Source organism: Podarcis raffonei, chromosome 1 (genome assembly GCF_027172205.1).
Source record: "Podarcis raffonei isolate rPodRaf1 chromosome 1, rPodRaf1.pri, whole genome shotgun sequence".
NCBI classification, from domain to species: domain Eukaryota; kingdom Metazoa; phylum Chordata; class Lepidosauria; order Squamata; family Lacertidae; genus Podarcis; species Podarcis raffonei.
Window position 1 is genome coordinate 133,347,424 of NC_070602.1, and position 16,257 is coordinate 133,363,680.

General features: G+C 40.7%; 1 protein-coding gene across 2 annotated transcripts in view; it reads right to left on the reverse strand.

The window, feature by feature from the left end:
• The window catches only part of AGAP1 (ArfGAP with GTPase domain, ankyrin repeat and PH domain 1), a 326,368-nt gene extending 310,334 nt beyond the window's left edge, over window positions 1–16,034 (reverse strand). For both annotated transcript variants that reach the window (XM_053362883.1, XM_053362876.1), the window contains exon 1: window positions 15,758–16,034. In XM_053362883.1, the coding sequence (XP_053218858.1) occupies window positions 15,758–15,935 (178 nt within the window). In that variant the 5' untranslated portion in view covers window positions 15,936–16,034. The remainder of the gene's footprint in view (window positions 1–15,757) is intronic.
• Between the last annotated feature and the right edge of the window lie 223 nt (window positions 16,035–16,257).

Genomic DNA, 16,257 nt, shown 5'->3' on the forward strand with positions numbered 1-16,257 from the left:
CCCCAACCAACTTGATAGCAATCATATAACACACTGACAAATGTCCTCCTTATTTATGTTGTAATAAATAATCTTTCATAAAAATTATTGCATTACATTCTTCACTAAATTATCTTTCCATTGATATATAATTTTGTAGTATTACTCCAAAAAAAGTGGTGTTATGAGGTGTATTGTCGAAACAAGATGACACCTGACTGGCTCTCAACACTCCTTTTTCTGGTTATTTGCCTATAACTTTTGATAGAATACAGATAATTGAACAAACCTTGTTGCATTACATTCCTCATTATCTTTCCATTTATATACAGTATCTGCAAGAATACTTAATAATACAAGCATTCACACTTGATACACTCGCAATAATGAATACACAACCTGAGAATTTTTTTACTTGGGAAAGTGATCTATTGAATCTGGCAATATTTATTGGCTTTTAAGTGATGCCTGTAAAAGTGAACATCTTCTGGCAAGGCTCCATTCTTAACACATTAATTAATCAAAAAATAATGTCTAACATTTGTTTCTTATGTTCTGCTAATTCTAGCCATTATTTTGCATCTAACTCCAGCTGGTGGATCTCAGGATTTCAATAAAGAAATAAACCATATATTAACTGTGCTCTTAAAACATTTCCAAAGACTAATAATGCAATTGTTTTAGACAGAATTTAAAACAATTATCTGAACATATTAGTATACAGTGGTACCTCGGGTTAAGAACTTAATTCGTTCTAGAGGTCCGTTCTTAACCTGAAACTGTTCTTAACCTGAGGTACCACTTTAGTGAATGGGGCCTCCTTCTGCTGCCATGCCGCCACCGCGCAATTTCTGTTCTCATCCTGAAGCAAAGTTCTTAACCCGAGGTACTATTTCTGGGTTAGTGGAGTCTGTAACCTGAAGCGTCTGTAACCCGAGGTACCACTGTACCTCTTAAGAGTCAAAAATGTGGATCAAGGTTTAAATTTTAAAAAGCAATATCAACAATGTAGATATGCAGCAACAAAACAACTGGGGCAAAATTTGCCCCTGCTGTTCACAAAAATTGTAAGTAATAAATGCTCACTTTCCTAATACATGCTTCTAGTAATTGATGTGGTATACAACAGTAAAAGAAATAATTTTAAACACATAAATTAAATATATAATAAGGTAGCAGCACTAGCAGAAAATGACAGAAATAACATAGAAGAAAGTCACAAATCATAGATTAAAAGCCAGTTACAAATAATAATAATAATAATAATAATAATAATAATAATAATAGTAGTAGTAGTAGTAGTAATAATAATACCCGGCCCATCTGGTTAGGTTTCCCCAGCCACTTGAAGATGCAAAGAAATGGAGCCCCACCCATTGAGGATTACGTCAATGTAAAATACAACATTAAAAACCATTTCAAACAAATTAGAATCACAACTAGAACAGGTCCTGAAAATGTAAATCTTAAGTGTCAAAGGCCAAAAGTAAAGAAGTGCATCTTCAGCATACAGAAAAGGCTATATAATGAAAGGGTAGAAGAGGCTGTGTACATTTACTAAGGAGACTGACACCAACTTCCATCCAGAATCCATCTCATCATCAATTCAGCGTAGTCAATGGATCATGGTGAGAGTACTGTAAGCTGCAAAAAGTTAAAGAAGTAACAGTTCCCACCTACCCTTCAACCTACCAGAAGAAATTTCCCAACCTTTAAGTGGGCTTCACAGGAACTTGAAGAGTAGACTCCAAATGAAATCTAGGAAGGTGTCTAGAATTGTATTTGCCAGACAGTTTGACCTGGATCCTTGTTTACCTTCTAGAATCATAAAGCTGTAGAGTCGGAAGGGACCCTGAGGGTCATCTAGTCCAAGTCCTGCAATGCAGGAACAGCCCTTACTGTCAGAAAGTTCTTCCTGATGTTTAGTCAGATTCTCCTTTCTTGTAACTTGAAGCCATTGGTACAGGTCCTACCCTCCAGAGCAGGAGAAAACAAGCTTGCTCCATCCTCCAAGGATATTGACAAGCTGGAACATGTGCAACCAAGGTGATAAATGGTCTGATAACCAAGCCTTACAAGGAGCATTTGAAGGAGCTGGGTATGTTTAGCCTGGAAAAGAGGAGACTAAGGGGAGATATGATAGCCATTTACAAATATCTTAAGGACTGTCACATGGAAGAGGGAACAAGCTTCTTTTCTCCTGCTCCAGAGGTTAGGTCCCAGACCAGTGGATTCAAATTACAAAAAAGGAAATTCCTACTAAATATCAGGGAGACCATTTTGACAGTAAGAGCAGTTTGACATTGGAACAAACTCCCTCAGAAGGTTGTGGACTCTCCTTCACTGGAGGTTTTTAAGCAGAGGTTGAATGGCCATCTGCCGTGGATGCTTTAGTGGAGAGACTTGCATTGCAGAGGGTTGGACTAGATGATCCTCAAGAGCCTTTCCAACTCTACAACAGTCTCCTCTTCTCCAAGCTAAGCATACCAAACTTCCTCAACCATTCTTCATAAAGCTTAGTTTCCAGACCCTTGATCATCTTGTCTGACCTCCTGCACACATTCCAGCTTGTCAATGTCTTTATTAAATTGTGGTGCCCAGAACTGGACACAGCACTCCAGGTGTGGTCTGATCAAGGAAGAATAGAGCCGTACTATTACTTCCCCTTAACTGGAGTCAAGAGTCCATGAAAAAGAGAATAGCACATGAAATTAAGAGGGGAGAAATAATTCAGGGCAACTTTGCATGGAAGCACCAGCCTAGCATCTGTAGGTTAGAAGGAATTTGTTTGTTCACATGAAATTTCTTCTGTGTAGGTTAGTAACATTTGTGGGCTTGTTTAAAAGGCTGTTTTAGAGGTCACCACTCTATTAATTTACAACTGTAAATTAAATTAGCCAGATGCCTACCAATCACAGCAAAAAATGAACAAAAGAAAAACTGCAACACCATTTATCTATATAACAAATAAATTCTATTCTGTACACAAACGTGCTCAATACGCAGTGTAATTCAGGTATTCTGGCTGATTCAGTTGAAAGGATGATAAGATTCTCTAGATATTTTCCATTTAAAGAAAACACACTGATAGAATCAGATGGTGTTCAAGATAGCCAGAAGCAAGCCAAATGTAGGTCACTTCTTGAAGTCTGAAAGGAATGTGCTGTTTGTGTGTGTGCACGCAGACTTGAATGTATATGCATTATTCTTAGACTTGGCTTCTTTTTATCTTCAGGCTCATACATTTCTAGTTCTTGAAACCATGCACCATTTACTCAACTGAAACAATTGGATCTTGCATCTGGCTTTCATTTTATGCCTAAACTATGTAATCTCTGTAACTAGCTACCAGTGTAACAACCACAACATGTGTACAACCCTCATTTTATACATACACACATGGCATATGATTGCATGAGTGAAAGGTTACTTGTGCAACCAGTCTTTCCCCTTTCCATAAACGTATTTTTTTACCCAGAATCAAGCTACCAGCATTTAATCCCAGATAAGTGAGTTGTAGCATTAAAAACACTTTTTTTGTCTGTACTAAATTTTAAACACACTCATTCAAAATTTTAACATATAAAAATACAAGGAAAAACATCAAATACTGATTAGATATACATCAAGATTCAGACTGTCAAAACCATTCACCAAGGTAATTGTTTTGTTTTATTTATATCTCATCCTTCACTGAACAGCACAATAAGCAATGGTTTATTGTGACATCCAAATGAAACCAGTATGTGAGAGAGATAGAGACTGAAATTTTTAGAGATTATAATGTAGACATTCCAATTCCATAAAAGGTGGGGGAAACAGGCTAAACAAAGTGTTGTGCTGTAGCAATGTAAGGCTGAAGAAGGGATGTGTGTACACACTTTAAGTTAACACTCAGTTAACTCCTGGGCATAATATTCAGAATGACTGAGAAGAACACATATACTATTTTCTATACATCATGGAAAGAATATCCCTTGCTTCAAGTCCATGTGTCAGGAGAACCTAGCTATTAATGTATCCCGAAATCAGTATTAAGTGCTCATGTAAAACAAATAATTGTAAAAATCCCTAAAATAAAGTGTCTAAGGAGAGGAACATTTGGTCCCTGATCATGAATAGTACTGTATCATGCTTGGCTAGATTATTTTATACCTGGATCTAAAATTGCTTATATGCAAGTTGTTTTATATTGCAATGATATAGCTAATCTACAGTAATACATCTGATAAACTCTGAATTAGGCCACCTTATTAGCTATCAACTCCTTAAAGTTATTTAGGGAGAACAGATTTCTGCAGCATGTAGAACACAAGTCCAATTCCGGATATAGCAGATGGCCAAGATATACCTCAGAGATGACAGAGCTACAACATATGTTATTTATACTTAACTGAGGTATTTTCAGGAGTCAAATGTTGTTGGCAGCAGAATATTTGCACAATTAGACAAAAATATTTTTATCTGCATAAAACTTGTCAATCACTAGGTTGTTTTCTGACTAGAAGCTTCGTTCTAGTTACCTTGGAAGTCTCAGCCAAACAATTGGAAGTAACATCCATTTGAACACAAGGTATCTACAACTGGAACTGTACTAACATTTAATAGACTTTGTCCCGACAAAAATTCAATTTCAACACATACAGCAATCCCCGTTTTGGACAGGGATGAGCTGCACAACAGAATTTCTAAATAGCTTGTCAAGGAACAATGGGAAGTAGGTGTTAATGTTCCAGTTTGGTGTTTACAATCACGTCTTCACCTGCCCTGTCCCCAACGTCACAAATGGGCATGGTTGAGGAAATAGTCTTGTGAATCAAATTAGGCCTAATTTGGCCCAGTGGCTGGAGGTTCCCAACCTAAAACCAACGTGTTAAACATACTGGTTCATTAAAACCAGCACATAGCAAGATAGTCTTCTGTCAGTTGATCCTGAACACATATTCAACCATTTAAATCCTGTCTCCAGTTATCCAATCTTCTGAATTTTGCCCATAAAATTTGTGTGACAATAAGAAGAAGAGTTTGGATTTGATATCCCGCTTTATCACTACCCGAAGGAGTCTCAAAGCAGCTAACATTCTCCTTTCCCTTCCTGCCCCACAACAAACACTCTGTGAGGTGAGTGGGGCTGAGAGATTTCAGAGAAGTGTGACTGGCCCAAGGTTACCCAGCAGCTGCATGTGGAAGAGCAGGGAAGTGAACCCGGTTCACCAGATTACCAGTCCACCGCTCTTAACCAATGAACAATTAACATTTAAAAACACAACTAGTTTACAGAAGCAAAAACAGGGCTACTTCTCTGGAATTCCCATGTTTGTACAGACTAGAGAATCACAAGAGAACCCAACATATATTGACAGCTGAGGCAGCTCAGTCAGTAGAGCATGAGACTCTTTATCTCAGGGTTATTGGTTTGCACAAAAGAGTCCTGCATTGAGGGGTTGGAACAGATTACCCTCGGGGGTCCCTTCCAACTCTACGATTCTAATCAGCTTACTAGCTGTGTTGGAAACCAACAGGTTGATATGTTTGGTGTTTGTTACCTGACCCATCGTGGTGTAGTGGTTAAGAGCGGCGGTCTCATAATCTGGTGAATCGGGTTCGCTTCCCCACTCCTCCACATGCAGCTGCTGGGTGACCTTGGGCCAGTCACACTTCTCTGAAGTCTCTCAGCCCCACTCACCTCACAGAGTGTTTGTTGTGGGGGAGGAAGGGAAAGGAGATTGTGAGCCACTTTGAGACTCCTTAAGGGGAGTGAAAGGCGGGATATCATGTCCAAACGTTTCTTCTTCTTTTATGAAAATTTAGAAATTCTATGGACTCTCTCCCATTTCATTCTTAACAGCTGATGAGATTGTGTCAGTTTTACCCAATAGGAAGCATAAAGTATTACATGTATCTGAAAGAAGCTAAGCAATCCAGGTTTACCCATGAGAACTCATTATAAGCAGCAAGACCCCAACTGACATGAATTATTTACTGTGATCTTACACTTATAATTATGCACATGCATTAAACACAAAAACGTGCATCTGTGCCCCACTTTAAAATCCACATGGAAATCAAACTACTGAAAATAAGTGAAATGGAACAAGCAATGTGTAACACCAGGGACACAAGCTAACTGGTACTCTAAATGCTCCCCCAGCACCCAAATGAACATGTAAAATTTCCATGCCTTTGCGCCAGTTAGATTTGGATACCCCCTGTTTGTGGGCACACACACGATTTATGAAGGATTTATTGCAGCTCTTAACTGATGCAAGTGATTTTTAAAAACCTCTATTATTAATAATAATATATCATCTTAACAAACAATGGTTTGTCTTGTGGCACCTTAAAGACTGACCAATTTATTATGCCACAAGCTCTCTTGGGCTAGTCTGCTACTTCATCAGCTATATGAACTGTTAACCTCAGTTGGTAGGTTTGCAAATATGTTTAATATGCATACACACACAGGATGGTGTAGAGAAAAATGTGTAAACATCAGGATTAAATGGCAACGAAATGCAAAAGGTAAAGTCTGTAACAACAACAATTCAGTTAACCTTAAATATATGCAAAATAAGCACAGGGACCATTCATAGCAACGTCATACTTTACTTGCAACCTTAATCAATACCTTTAGAGAAAAAAGAAGCCATGAAGAAGTAACAAATAACTGTATCCTTCCTTTCCATCAGATGCCAGGGGGCAGCTTGTAACACTTTAGCATTGTTAATTAATTTATTTTTTAATCCCTCTCTGTACCTTAATCATAAATTTTATCAGAGTGGACAGCAATAGTAAAATACATTATGACAAGAAAAACATAATTAGAAGATACAACTGCTAATCTCTCTCACATCTGCCACTGAAAAGCCCTTGCATCAAATGCCTGGAAGAAGAGGAAAGTCTTCAGCTGGTGCCAAAAGATGGAGAGAGTCAGCACCAACCTAACTTTGGCGGAGAGGCTGTTCCAAAGCCAGGGTGCCTTCACTGAGAAGGCACTTTGGGGGGTTGCAACTCCGCTGACCGCTGACTCCGCTAAAGATAGATGTATCAGAAGGTTCTTCCCAAGTCACTTTAAGACCAGACAGACTACTACAAGCAGAAATCCTCTGGATCCCACCCTAATGACATATTTACATCCTTATAGCATCACTCTTTATGTTTATCTTCATGTACTTTTCTCGTAACATGCCCAGGCTACTATTCTTCTGTAGAACGTTATATTGAGTGTCATTAAACATCTGATTCATGCTATCAATCCAGCATGTATTCAATACTAAGTAACTAGTTGTATCACTTGCAAGAATCATAGCTAAAGAACCCTTTAAGAGGGGATTCGTATGCTGCAGAAGTCAAATTGCCTTTTTCTGCTCCACTCTCAAACATCTAGGGGAGCGAACTGCACTCTGCCCCTTGGGCCCAAACGGTCCACCCACTGCCTCCCCCACCCCCAGCTGTAGGGCGGCTGAGTGGGAGGAGGCAGGCAGACTCCAGAGGCTCACTCCGCCCCAAGCGTCGGAGCGGATTCCTCCGCCGCTGCGAGGAGCTGTGACTGCCAGAGCTGCCTGACTTATTGCGCTTGAGGAATGGGGGGGGGTCTGGGTAGCCAGAGGGCAGCTGAGGGAACCGGGTGGAAGGGACAATGTCCGGAGTGGGGGTTGCTGGGGGGGGGAGTACCAGACTAGGATTTGTCATGAGGCCAATAGTGAGGTGAGGCTGGGGGGAAAGAATATGGATGGCAGCATGTATTTATTTATATATTTAATTACAACATTCAGTGTATAAGACAACCCCCAATTTTAAACTTTAAAAATTTGGGGGGAAATATTGTCTTATACATGGAAAAGTATGGTAAATGAACTCATCTATACAGTATGTAAAGTGCAAAACTTAAATAAAAGTGATTCTTTAAACTTAAGCAGTTGGCTTTTTTCAAGTGTAAAGAAAGTGTTTCACGCTTACAACCTGAATGCAACTAATGGAGCTAGATGGTATCTGAAGAACTGTGCATGCACACAAAAGCTCATACCAATAACAAACTTAGTTGGTCTCTAAGGTGCTACTGAAAGGATTTTTTTTAAAATTTTGTTTCGACTAATGGAGCTACAGTATTTTTAAATTTAGCACAACCTTATTTGTTACCTGTGTGTCAGTAATAAAGAACTTGGTATTATGTCACAGTAGCACCAGTGAATAAAAATCTATTTGAAGTTGTAGCAGAGTACAATTGGTTATCTAGAGTTAAAATCATCGCTTCAGATATGTATTTCTCCTCTTTTTCGCCAAATTATTACAATGCTTGGACAACTGCACAGCACTTCTGTCATCTAGTAGTATAGCAGATACACTGTTTAAAATGCACCTTTTACCTCAAGGTCAAAGAACTAGTCTCCAAACCCTTCACATTTTTTTAAAAAAAGGCATAACTGAAATACATCTAACCGTATGATTCATCAATATCTACTGAACAGCAAGAACATTTTAAGAATGTGGTAGTCTCACTTCACAGCAACAAAGAGACACGAGCCAAGAGTGTGTGATGTGTGTACAGCAATGTAAGGAACAGGGAGGTACTCTGAAGTGATGGAAGAATGGGAAAACTTCAAGAGGCTTTGGGGAAGGTTCTTAAGGTGCATGGAAGAAGTTTCCTGTCCCTCCCCACATGCTTCAGCCACATTTATGTCTGAAAAGCCTTTCCAGAGTATAAGGGGGCCCTTTCTGAACAATGTGTGGTGGGGCAAAAGGGGATGGGAATTGCACAAAATCACACAGTTTGGGGGTCATTTCCCCCTCCCACAGTAACCCCTGCAAACCAACCCACTTTGTCCCAACCCTCAAAAGGCACAAGTGACTGCAGTGGGCAGGAAGAAGGGATGGGAAACATTCTTTCCACGAACCTCCGGAAAGTAGATTCTGTAGAATTCTATCAGTTATATTTCATCTACACAATCAGAATGAATTTCAGGAACCAAAGTGGTTTTACTGTGCAGCCTGGGCAGGAGCAGTGAACACTGCTATAGTTAATTGTTGTCACTTGTGTTCACTGCCCCCCCCCCGCACTGCCCTGCTCACAGTTGTGAAGAAGATTCTTACGTTATGAATGGTCCGTGTCACCATTAAGAAAAAAAAGATAAGAATAAGCCAATATATATGTAGACTGTCCGTGGATAAAGTTTACTTTTCTTCTTTCAGTTCTCATAGTTCTTAACCTAGCTCAAGGTTGTCATCTGAACTAGCCAGATGTTTAACGGAGAATTCTTGATTCGACACCACAAACATAAATGGGGTCAGCCCCCGCAGTAGTGGCCAAAATAGTCATTTGAATAATTAATATTTACAAATACGGGCATACGTGTGTATGTGTAAGTAAAATATGGTGCTAGAATTTGAACTTAAATGTTTGCGGGAGGAGGCAAAGCGGCACTTGGAAGACGCAAAGCAGTAAAGCGAAGGGAGCTGCCAGCAATCTCACTTGCTTCTCAAAGTGCTCACAATCTACCAATCCCCAATCACAAAATGCACCTGGCGTGCAGCTAATTTTGAACCCTGCATCAGAGTACCTTCCTGTTCATTTACTCCACATTCTCTTGGCTTTTAAAAGTGCTGCCCTCTCTATATAGGGTCAGAACGACTGGAAGGGGCAGTATTTTATTTGATAAAACAAATTTATTTTAAAAACTTTCTTCTCGGTTAGATGGCAAGAATTGATTTCTGAGAAGAATTGGTAGACAGGTGGGGGGTGTTTGTGTAATCACACTAAAATCAGAAAGGAATTTTGCGCAATATATGCTAGCACTACCTAAATGGCAAAATAAGTAAGTACCAAAAATACTATTCTTGTGGCATCTTAACTGCCAGGCTGCAGTTTATTCACGTAGAAACTACATTTTCAATAGTCAACTGGGTAAATCTTGAGTTTACCTAGTAATATCTAAAAATACCCACACTTTTAAAAAAAAAAATCTGACTTGGGAGCAAGCCTGGCTAGAAGTGCATGTAAGCATTATGTCTTGGTTGACCTTGACAAAAGTGTTTGCTCCACCTGTGCTGAGTTGAGAAACAATGATTGCAGAAATTCTAGCTGCTTGTTTTCCTCCTGGAAACCCTACATGCATTACTGCCTACATGCAGAAATGATATCCTCTTTATGTAGCTTACTTTATGCAGCTTAACATAATCTTGTATAAAAATAAAGCAAATGGTTTGGCTTCATATATTTTGTGAGTCTTGTACAAGTTTAGACTTCCAGCATTCAAGAAGTGAGAAACTATATACTTAGCCCCACGGATAATTAGTTGTCATGGGGCAATTGCCTGCTCTCTCCTCTGCTGCTAAATCTCCTTCTCCTCATGCTGGTTTTCACAGTGGTTTGTGTTGCAGGGTAGGGGGTGTATGTATGACAGACATTCATCTAGAATATCAAGTGAGTGTACATGATATGGTAGACATTGCTTTAGAATTATTGCAGTATTGATTATTGTAATGGTTAGAGTATTGTGATGGTGATTGCCTTTCTCTCTTTTTTGCAGCCAAGGAAAAATAGTCTTTCTTGATATCTGAATCTATTGCCTCACATCAGTACACTCTGGAATAATTTTCTTACACTTAGCACTCAGGTGTGCTGTGAATATTATTTTGCATTCAATGTGAATGTTAACGATGGTAACAACTGTGTTTCATATTTAATACAATTGGCCTTCTAACAATTTGAGATAGGTTATTTCTCTAATACATAACAACAATTTATTAATAATAATTTATATGCCTCTAATTTACATGCTGTATATGGAGTATTTTAAACAATGAACTTAATCTGCATTTATTTGTTCTGTTTGTCTATTCTGGAGTAATCTCAAAGGCTTTAGCCACTAGTGAGCTGCTGCAGCTGTTGCAGTTTTCTGTCACAAGGCCTATTAACAGTCAGTGCTGCACTTTAATATACTAATATTTGTGTGCATCAATATATTGAATAGTAAACTCTCTTCAGGGATAGTTCAGTATAATATGTAGAAATTCATAAAGCCTAAAGTTTAAAAATAATAAATACATTCTGGGTTTATTTTAAAGCTGTTGTTTTGTTTAATTGAATTTTATTTGTTTAATCTGAATTTGCAATCATTTTCAAAGCACATGGTGCTTTCCTTTTCCTGAAATGCTCATCTTGAACTATTCAATGTTGATTCCTATTTTAATATTGTGGTTTTGTTTTACTTTTGAAAAATTACATGCCTGACAGCAATCTCGGGGATAGCAAAATGGAAACAGCTCCTCTCCAACTCTGTCTGGTCTATAGCACAGGGGCCACATGTGCTTTTGACTGTATTTTTGCTGCCCCCAGTGCCTCGTGAATCTGTCCCATTCTTCCATCACATCAGAGCAGTGTTAGAAACTGGGACTGAAAAGCTGTTTGCCACATGGCTTCTGGAACCTACGTTATGGGTGCCACAACAGTGTCTAGTCACATTTTCCCCCCCAAATCAGTGGCATTTCAGATGTTGAAATGTTTAAGTCGGATACCTGCTATATTCAGGTAGTTTAAATTGTCACCAGCCAGTAACTTACAGGACAAGATAGCTAGCCTTATTCTCTACTGTTAACTTCCTGAAGAGTCTGCAACTAGCCACCAATGAACAGTACAGTGGTACCTCGGGTTACATACACTTACATACACTTCAGGGTACAGATGCTTCAGGTTACAGACTCCGCTAACCCAGAAATAACCTAGGGTTAAGAACTTTGCTTCAGGATGAGAACAGAAATCGTGCTCCGGCAGTGCAGCGGCAGCGGGAGGCCCCATTAGCTAAAGTGGTGCTTCAGGTTAAGAACAGTTTCAGGTTAAGAACGGACCTCCGGAACGAATTAAGTTCTTAACCCAAGGTACCACTGTATAGTGAGCTAAACTACATTGATAACTGCCAATACAGTACCTAATACTAAAACACTTTTAACAGATAAATTTCAAAGTATTTCCAGACACAAAATTATGGCCTATTACCGCTATCCAATATCAGTGTAACGTAAATGTTATTTCTTTAATTTACAAATGGATAAACACCCTGACCCCTACTGCTCCCTTCAGTTCAACAGCAATCACTATAACATGCCTCCATATAATTACCACATATTTCTCCCCAAAGAAACAAAAAACAACCATATTCTTTCTTGCAAATTCAGGAACACCGGTTTGAAATACTAAGCAAAGCAAAAAGATGAAGTGCTACATTTTTCACATCAGAAAGATTACAACCTATCATATATTCTTATATCACATGTAGAAAATGTAAAAAAGGCAGACTTAAGAATGTGAAGGCTCAAAGTTGTACATATTTGTGTTTGTGACTAGGCACTGTCATAGAAAGATGGTGAAGTGGTTGTACTGCAGGATTCCAAACTGATGCATGAAAATCATATACTAAAACACAAAAACATATGCAGCTAAGCAAAGATTTGAGAAGGAATCCTGATCCAAAGGAACAAGTGGAACATTACAGTCAGCAAGCACTAAACTTACCAACTTCTAAATATAATTAATAACACACTAGTTGAATTTCAGAGGTGTTATCTGTTATACCTGAACAGTGAGACTATGCAAATAAACTTTATCCAATAACTCTCAAGGGAGGAAATGGTCAGATAAAAGATCATGTGACGGGACGGGGGGAGTAGTAAAGAGGAAATTAGTTTAGATTAATGAAAATGCATTAAAATTTACAACAAGAATACTTCAATCCAACCCACATACCATACAAATCAGGACAAATACCATACAGAATATAAACCACTCCTTGCCAATAATGCACTGACATAGCCAACAAGAGGAAGCTTAATGATTCTAAGAATATTTGGTTTAATTGAACTACTTGCTCATGAGACAGCAAGTAGATATCACCTGCTCAGTCTAAAGACTGGAGGATTAGATTAAGCTTCTGCAATATGGCTATGCAAGTAACTCTTCGAAGCCTCTGCCCTCTTCTCCTTTATAATAGGAGAGAGCAACAAAAAATATGTTAATGTTAGAGGTATCTTGCATTCCTGCTCATTTAAAAAGCAACAACTAAATATTATTTATTTATATTATGCTTATATGCTAAAATGATATACTAGAAATCCAAACAACCAAAAAAGGCATTGGAACAGCCACACTTTCCAATACTCATCAAACTATAAGGCTCCTTTCTATAGTCCAATAACTCCTTTCCAGCTGGTCTTTTTGCAACCTGACCAGGACCAAAGACATCCTAAAGGCTTTGCAGAGCAATACTAATTCTCTAGGGACTTGCTAACTAGGCTGCACAGTAAGACAGGCAAGCAACAGCCTGCCTCAAGAGGCTGTAGTGTGCAGGCTCATGTCTGATATGCAACATCAAAACACCACATGTGTACTTTGCACTTCCAAGAAGCAGCTGCATTTCTAAAGAAGCACTATTTATTTATTTCCAAGGTGCTCCTCCCTTAAGACCCTCCCCTGAAAACTTTTTAAAAAAATGTTCTGTTAAGTATTTCTTCACAGTATTTTACAGGTCCGTCAAACTAATGTGATAGAACAGTTAGGGAATCAGTCTAGCTTATCAGATCAGCATTATGCAGACCACACAGCAAGACACTCCATGGCATTCTATTAAAAAGGTAGGGAGAACTCACAGCAAATAAAAGAGCTTTTCCAGTCTCTGACTGGGAAGCACCTGACCCCTCATTGCAGTTCAGTGCTTGAGAACTGAGAACTAAAATAAGGAAGCCCTGGCGCCTCTAATCTTTCTTCACCTTAGGGCCAACCCCTATCTGTCTCAGTACGGTGACGGCACCGACATAGAGGTGAAACTCAAAAAATTAGAATATCGTGGAAAAGTTCATTTATTTCAGTAATTCAACTTAAAAGGTGAAACTAATATATGAGATAGACTCATGACATGCAAAGGGAGATATGCCAAGCCTTTATTTGTTATAATTGTGATGATTATGGAGTACAGCTGATGAAAACCCCAAATTAACAATCTCAGAAAATTAGAATATTATGAAAAGGTGCAGTAGCTATTCAACCCATAACACCTGCAATGGATTCCTGAGCCTTTAAATGGTCTCTCAGTCTGGTTCAGTAGGAAGCACAATCATGCAGAAGGCTGCTGACCTGACAGTTGTGCAGAAAGCCATCATTGAGACCCTCCATAAGGAGGGAAAGCCTCAAAAGGTAATTGCAGAAGTAGTTGGATGTTCCCAAAGTGATGTATTGAAGAATATTAATGGAAAGTTATGCGGAAGGGAAAAGTGTGGAAGAAAAAGGTGCACAAGCAGCAGGGATGACCGCAGCCTGGAGAGGATTGTCAGGAAAAGACCATTCAAACGTGTTGGGGACTTTCACAAGGAGCGGAATGAGGCTGGAGTTAGTGCATCAAGAGCCACCACACACAGACGGATCCTGGAGATGGGCTTCAAATGTCGTATTCCTCTTGTCAAGTCGCTCCTGAACAAGAAACAATGTCAGAAGCGTCTTACCTGGGCTAAAGAAAAAAAGAACTGGTCTATTGCTCAGTGGTCCCAAGTCCTCTTTTCTGATGAGAGCAACCTTTGCATCTCATTTGGAAACCAAGGACCCAGAGTCTGGAGGAAGAATGGGGAGGCACACAATGCCAGATGCTTGAAGTCCAGTGTGAAGTTTCCACAGTCTGTGTTGATTTGGGGAGCCATGCCATCAGCTGGTGTTGGTCCACTGTGCTTCATTAAGTCCAGGGACAATTCAGCCATCTATCGAGAGATTTTGGAGCACTTCACGCTTCCTTCCGCAGACGAGGTTTATGGGGATGCTGACTTCATTTTCCAGCAGGACTTGGCACCTGCCCACACTGCCAAAAGTACCAAAACCTGGTTCAACGCCCATGGAATTACTGTGCTTGATTGGCCAGCAAACTCGCCTGACCTGAACCCCATAGAGAATCTATAGGGCACTGCCAAGAGAAAGATGAGAGACATGAGACCGAGCAATGCAGAAGAGCTGAAGGCTGCTATTGAAGCATCCTGGTCTTCCATAACACCTCAGCAGTGCCACAGGCTGATAGCATCTATGCCACGCCGCATTGAGGCAGTAATTGATGCAAAAGGGACCCAAACCAAGTTCTGAGTACATATGCATGCTTCTACTTCTCAGAGGTCCAATATTCCTCTATTTGCAATCCTTGTTTTGCTGATTTCATTTAATATTCTAATTTTCTGAGATTGTTAATTTGGGCTTTTCATCAGCTGTACGCCATAATCATCACAATTATAACAATTAAAGGCTTGACATATCTCCCTTTGCATGTCACGAGTCTATCTCATATATTGGTTTCACCTTTTAAGTTGAATTACTGAAATAAACGAACTTTTCCACAATATTCTAATTTTTCGAGTTTCACCTGTACCTTACACAGTTATTGCAAGAATCAGGACAGCTTGAGTGCTTTTGCACACACTAAGAGTGCTATACATTTTTGTGGTATTACTATAAGAGCAAGGGAGAGGCCAGTGGGCCATCTCGCGACCCATCGCTCAGAAACAAGTTTCGCTACACTCAACGGGGCTTGCTCCGCAAGTAACTACCGGTGTGAGCAGGCTGGCAATCGTCACAGGCGGAGGGAGAGGCACAGCGGCGATCTTTCTTTGGGGGTGAGGCTGACACTCCGGTGAGCGCAGAAGGGCTCGCTTCCGAATCGGGGCAGACCGGGGGGGGGAGGGGGAGAGATAAACACGGGGGGGGGGAGGGGGAGAGATAAACACCACCAGCAGCTGCAACTCCAGCCGCGTCACCCACCTTCGATGGCGATGACGTGCTCCCGGAGCTGGCCCTGCAGCGCCGGCTCCTCCACCCGTTCCAGAAGGTCGTAGATGGAGTAGATGTTGGGGTGCACCGACTCGAAGCGCTGGATCTCCGCCCGGATGGCCGCCGAGTTGGCCAGTTGCTGTTGCTGCTGGAGGTGCTGGTAGTTCATGGCGGGGGGCGGAGCGGCCACGGAGCGTCCCCGCCGCAGAGCGACCACCCTCGAGGCAGGCGGGCAGGCGCCCGCCCGCCCGCCCCTCACTCGCCGAGCCGCGCTGTTGTCAGCTCGCCTTCTGTCAGGAAAGGGCCCCCGGAACACACGCAGGGACAAGGAACGCCTCGCACACACGCCGGAAAGAGAAACGCGCACGGAACACACACACGAAAGGCGGCGACGCCGCCGGGCCTCAGGCAACCGCGGCTCGCAAAACCCCGACGCCCGGACTGGCTCCGAACGCGCCGCCCACCGCCGCCGCGGAACCGGCCAACGTCCG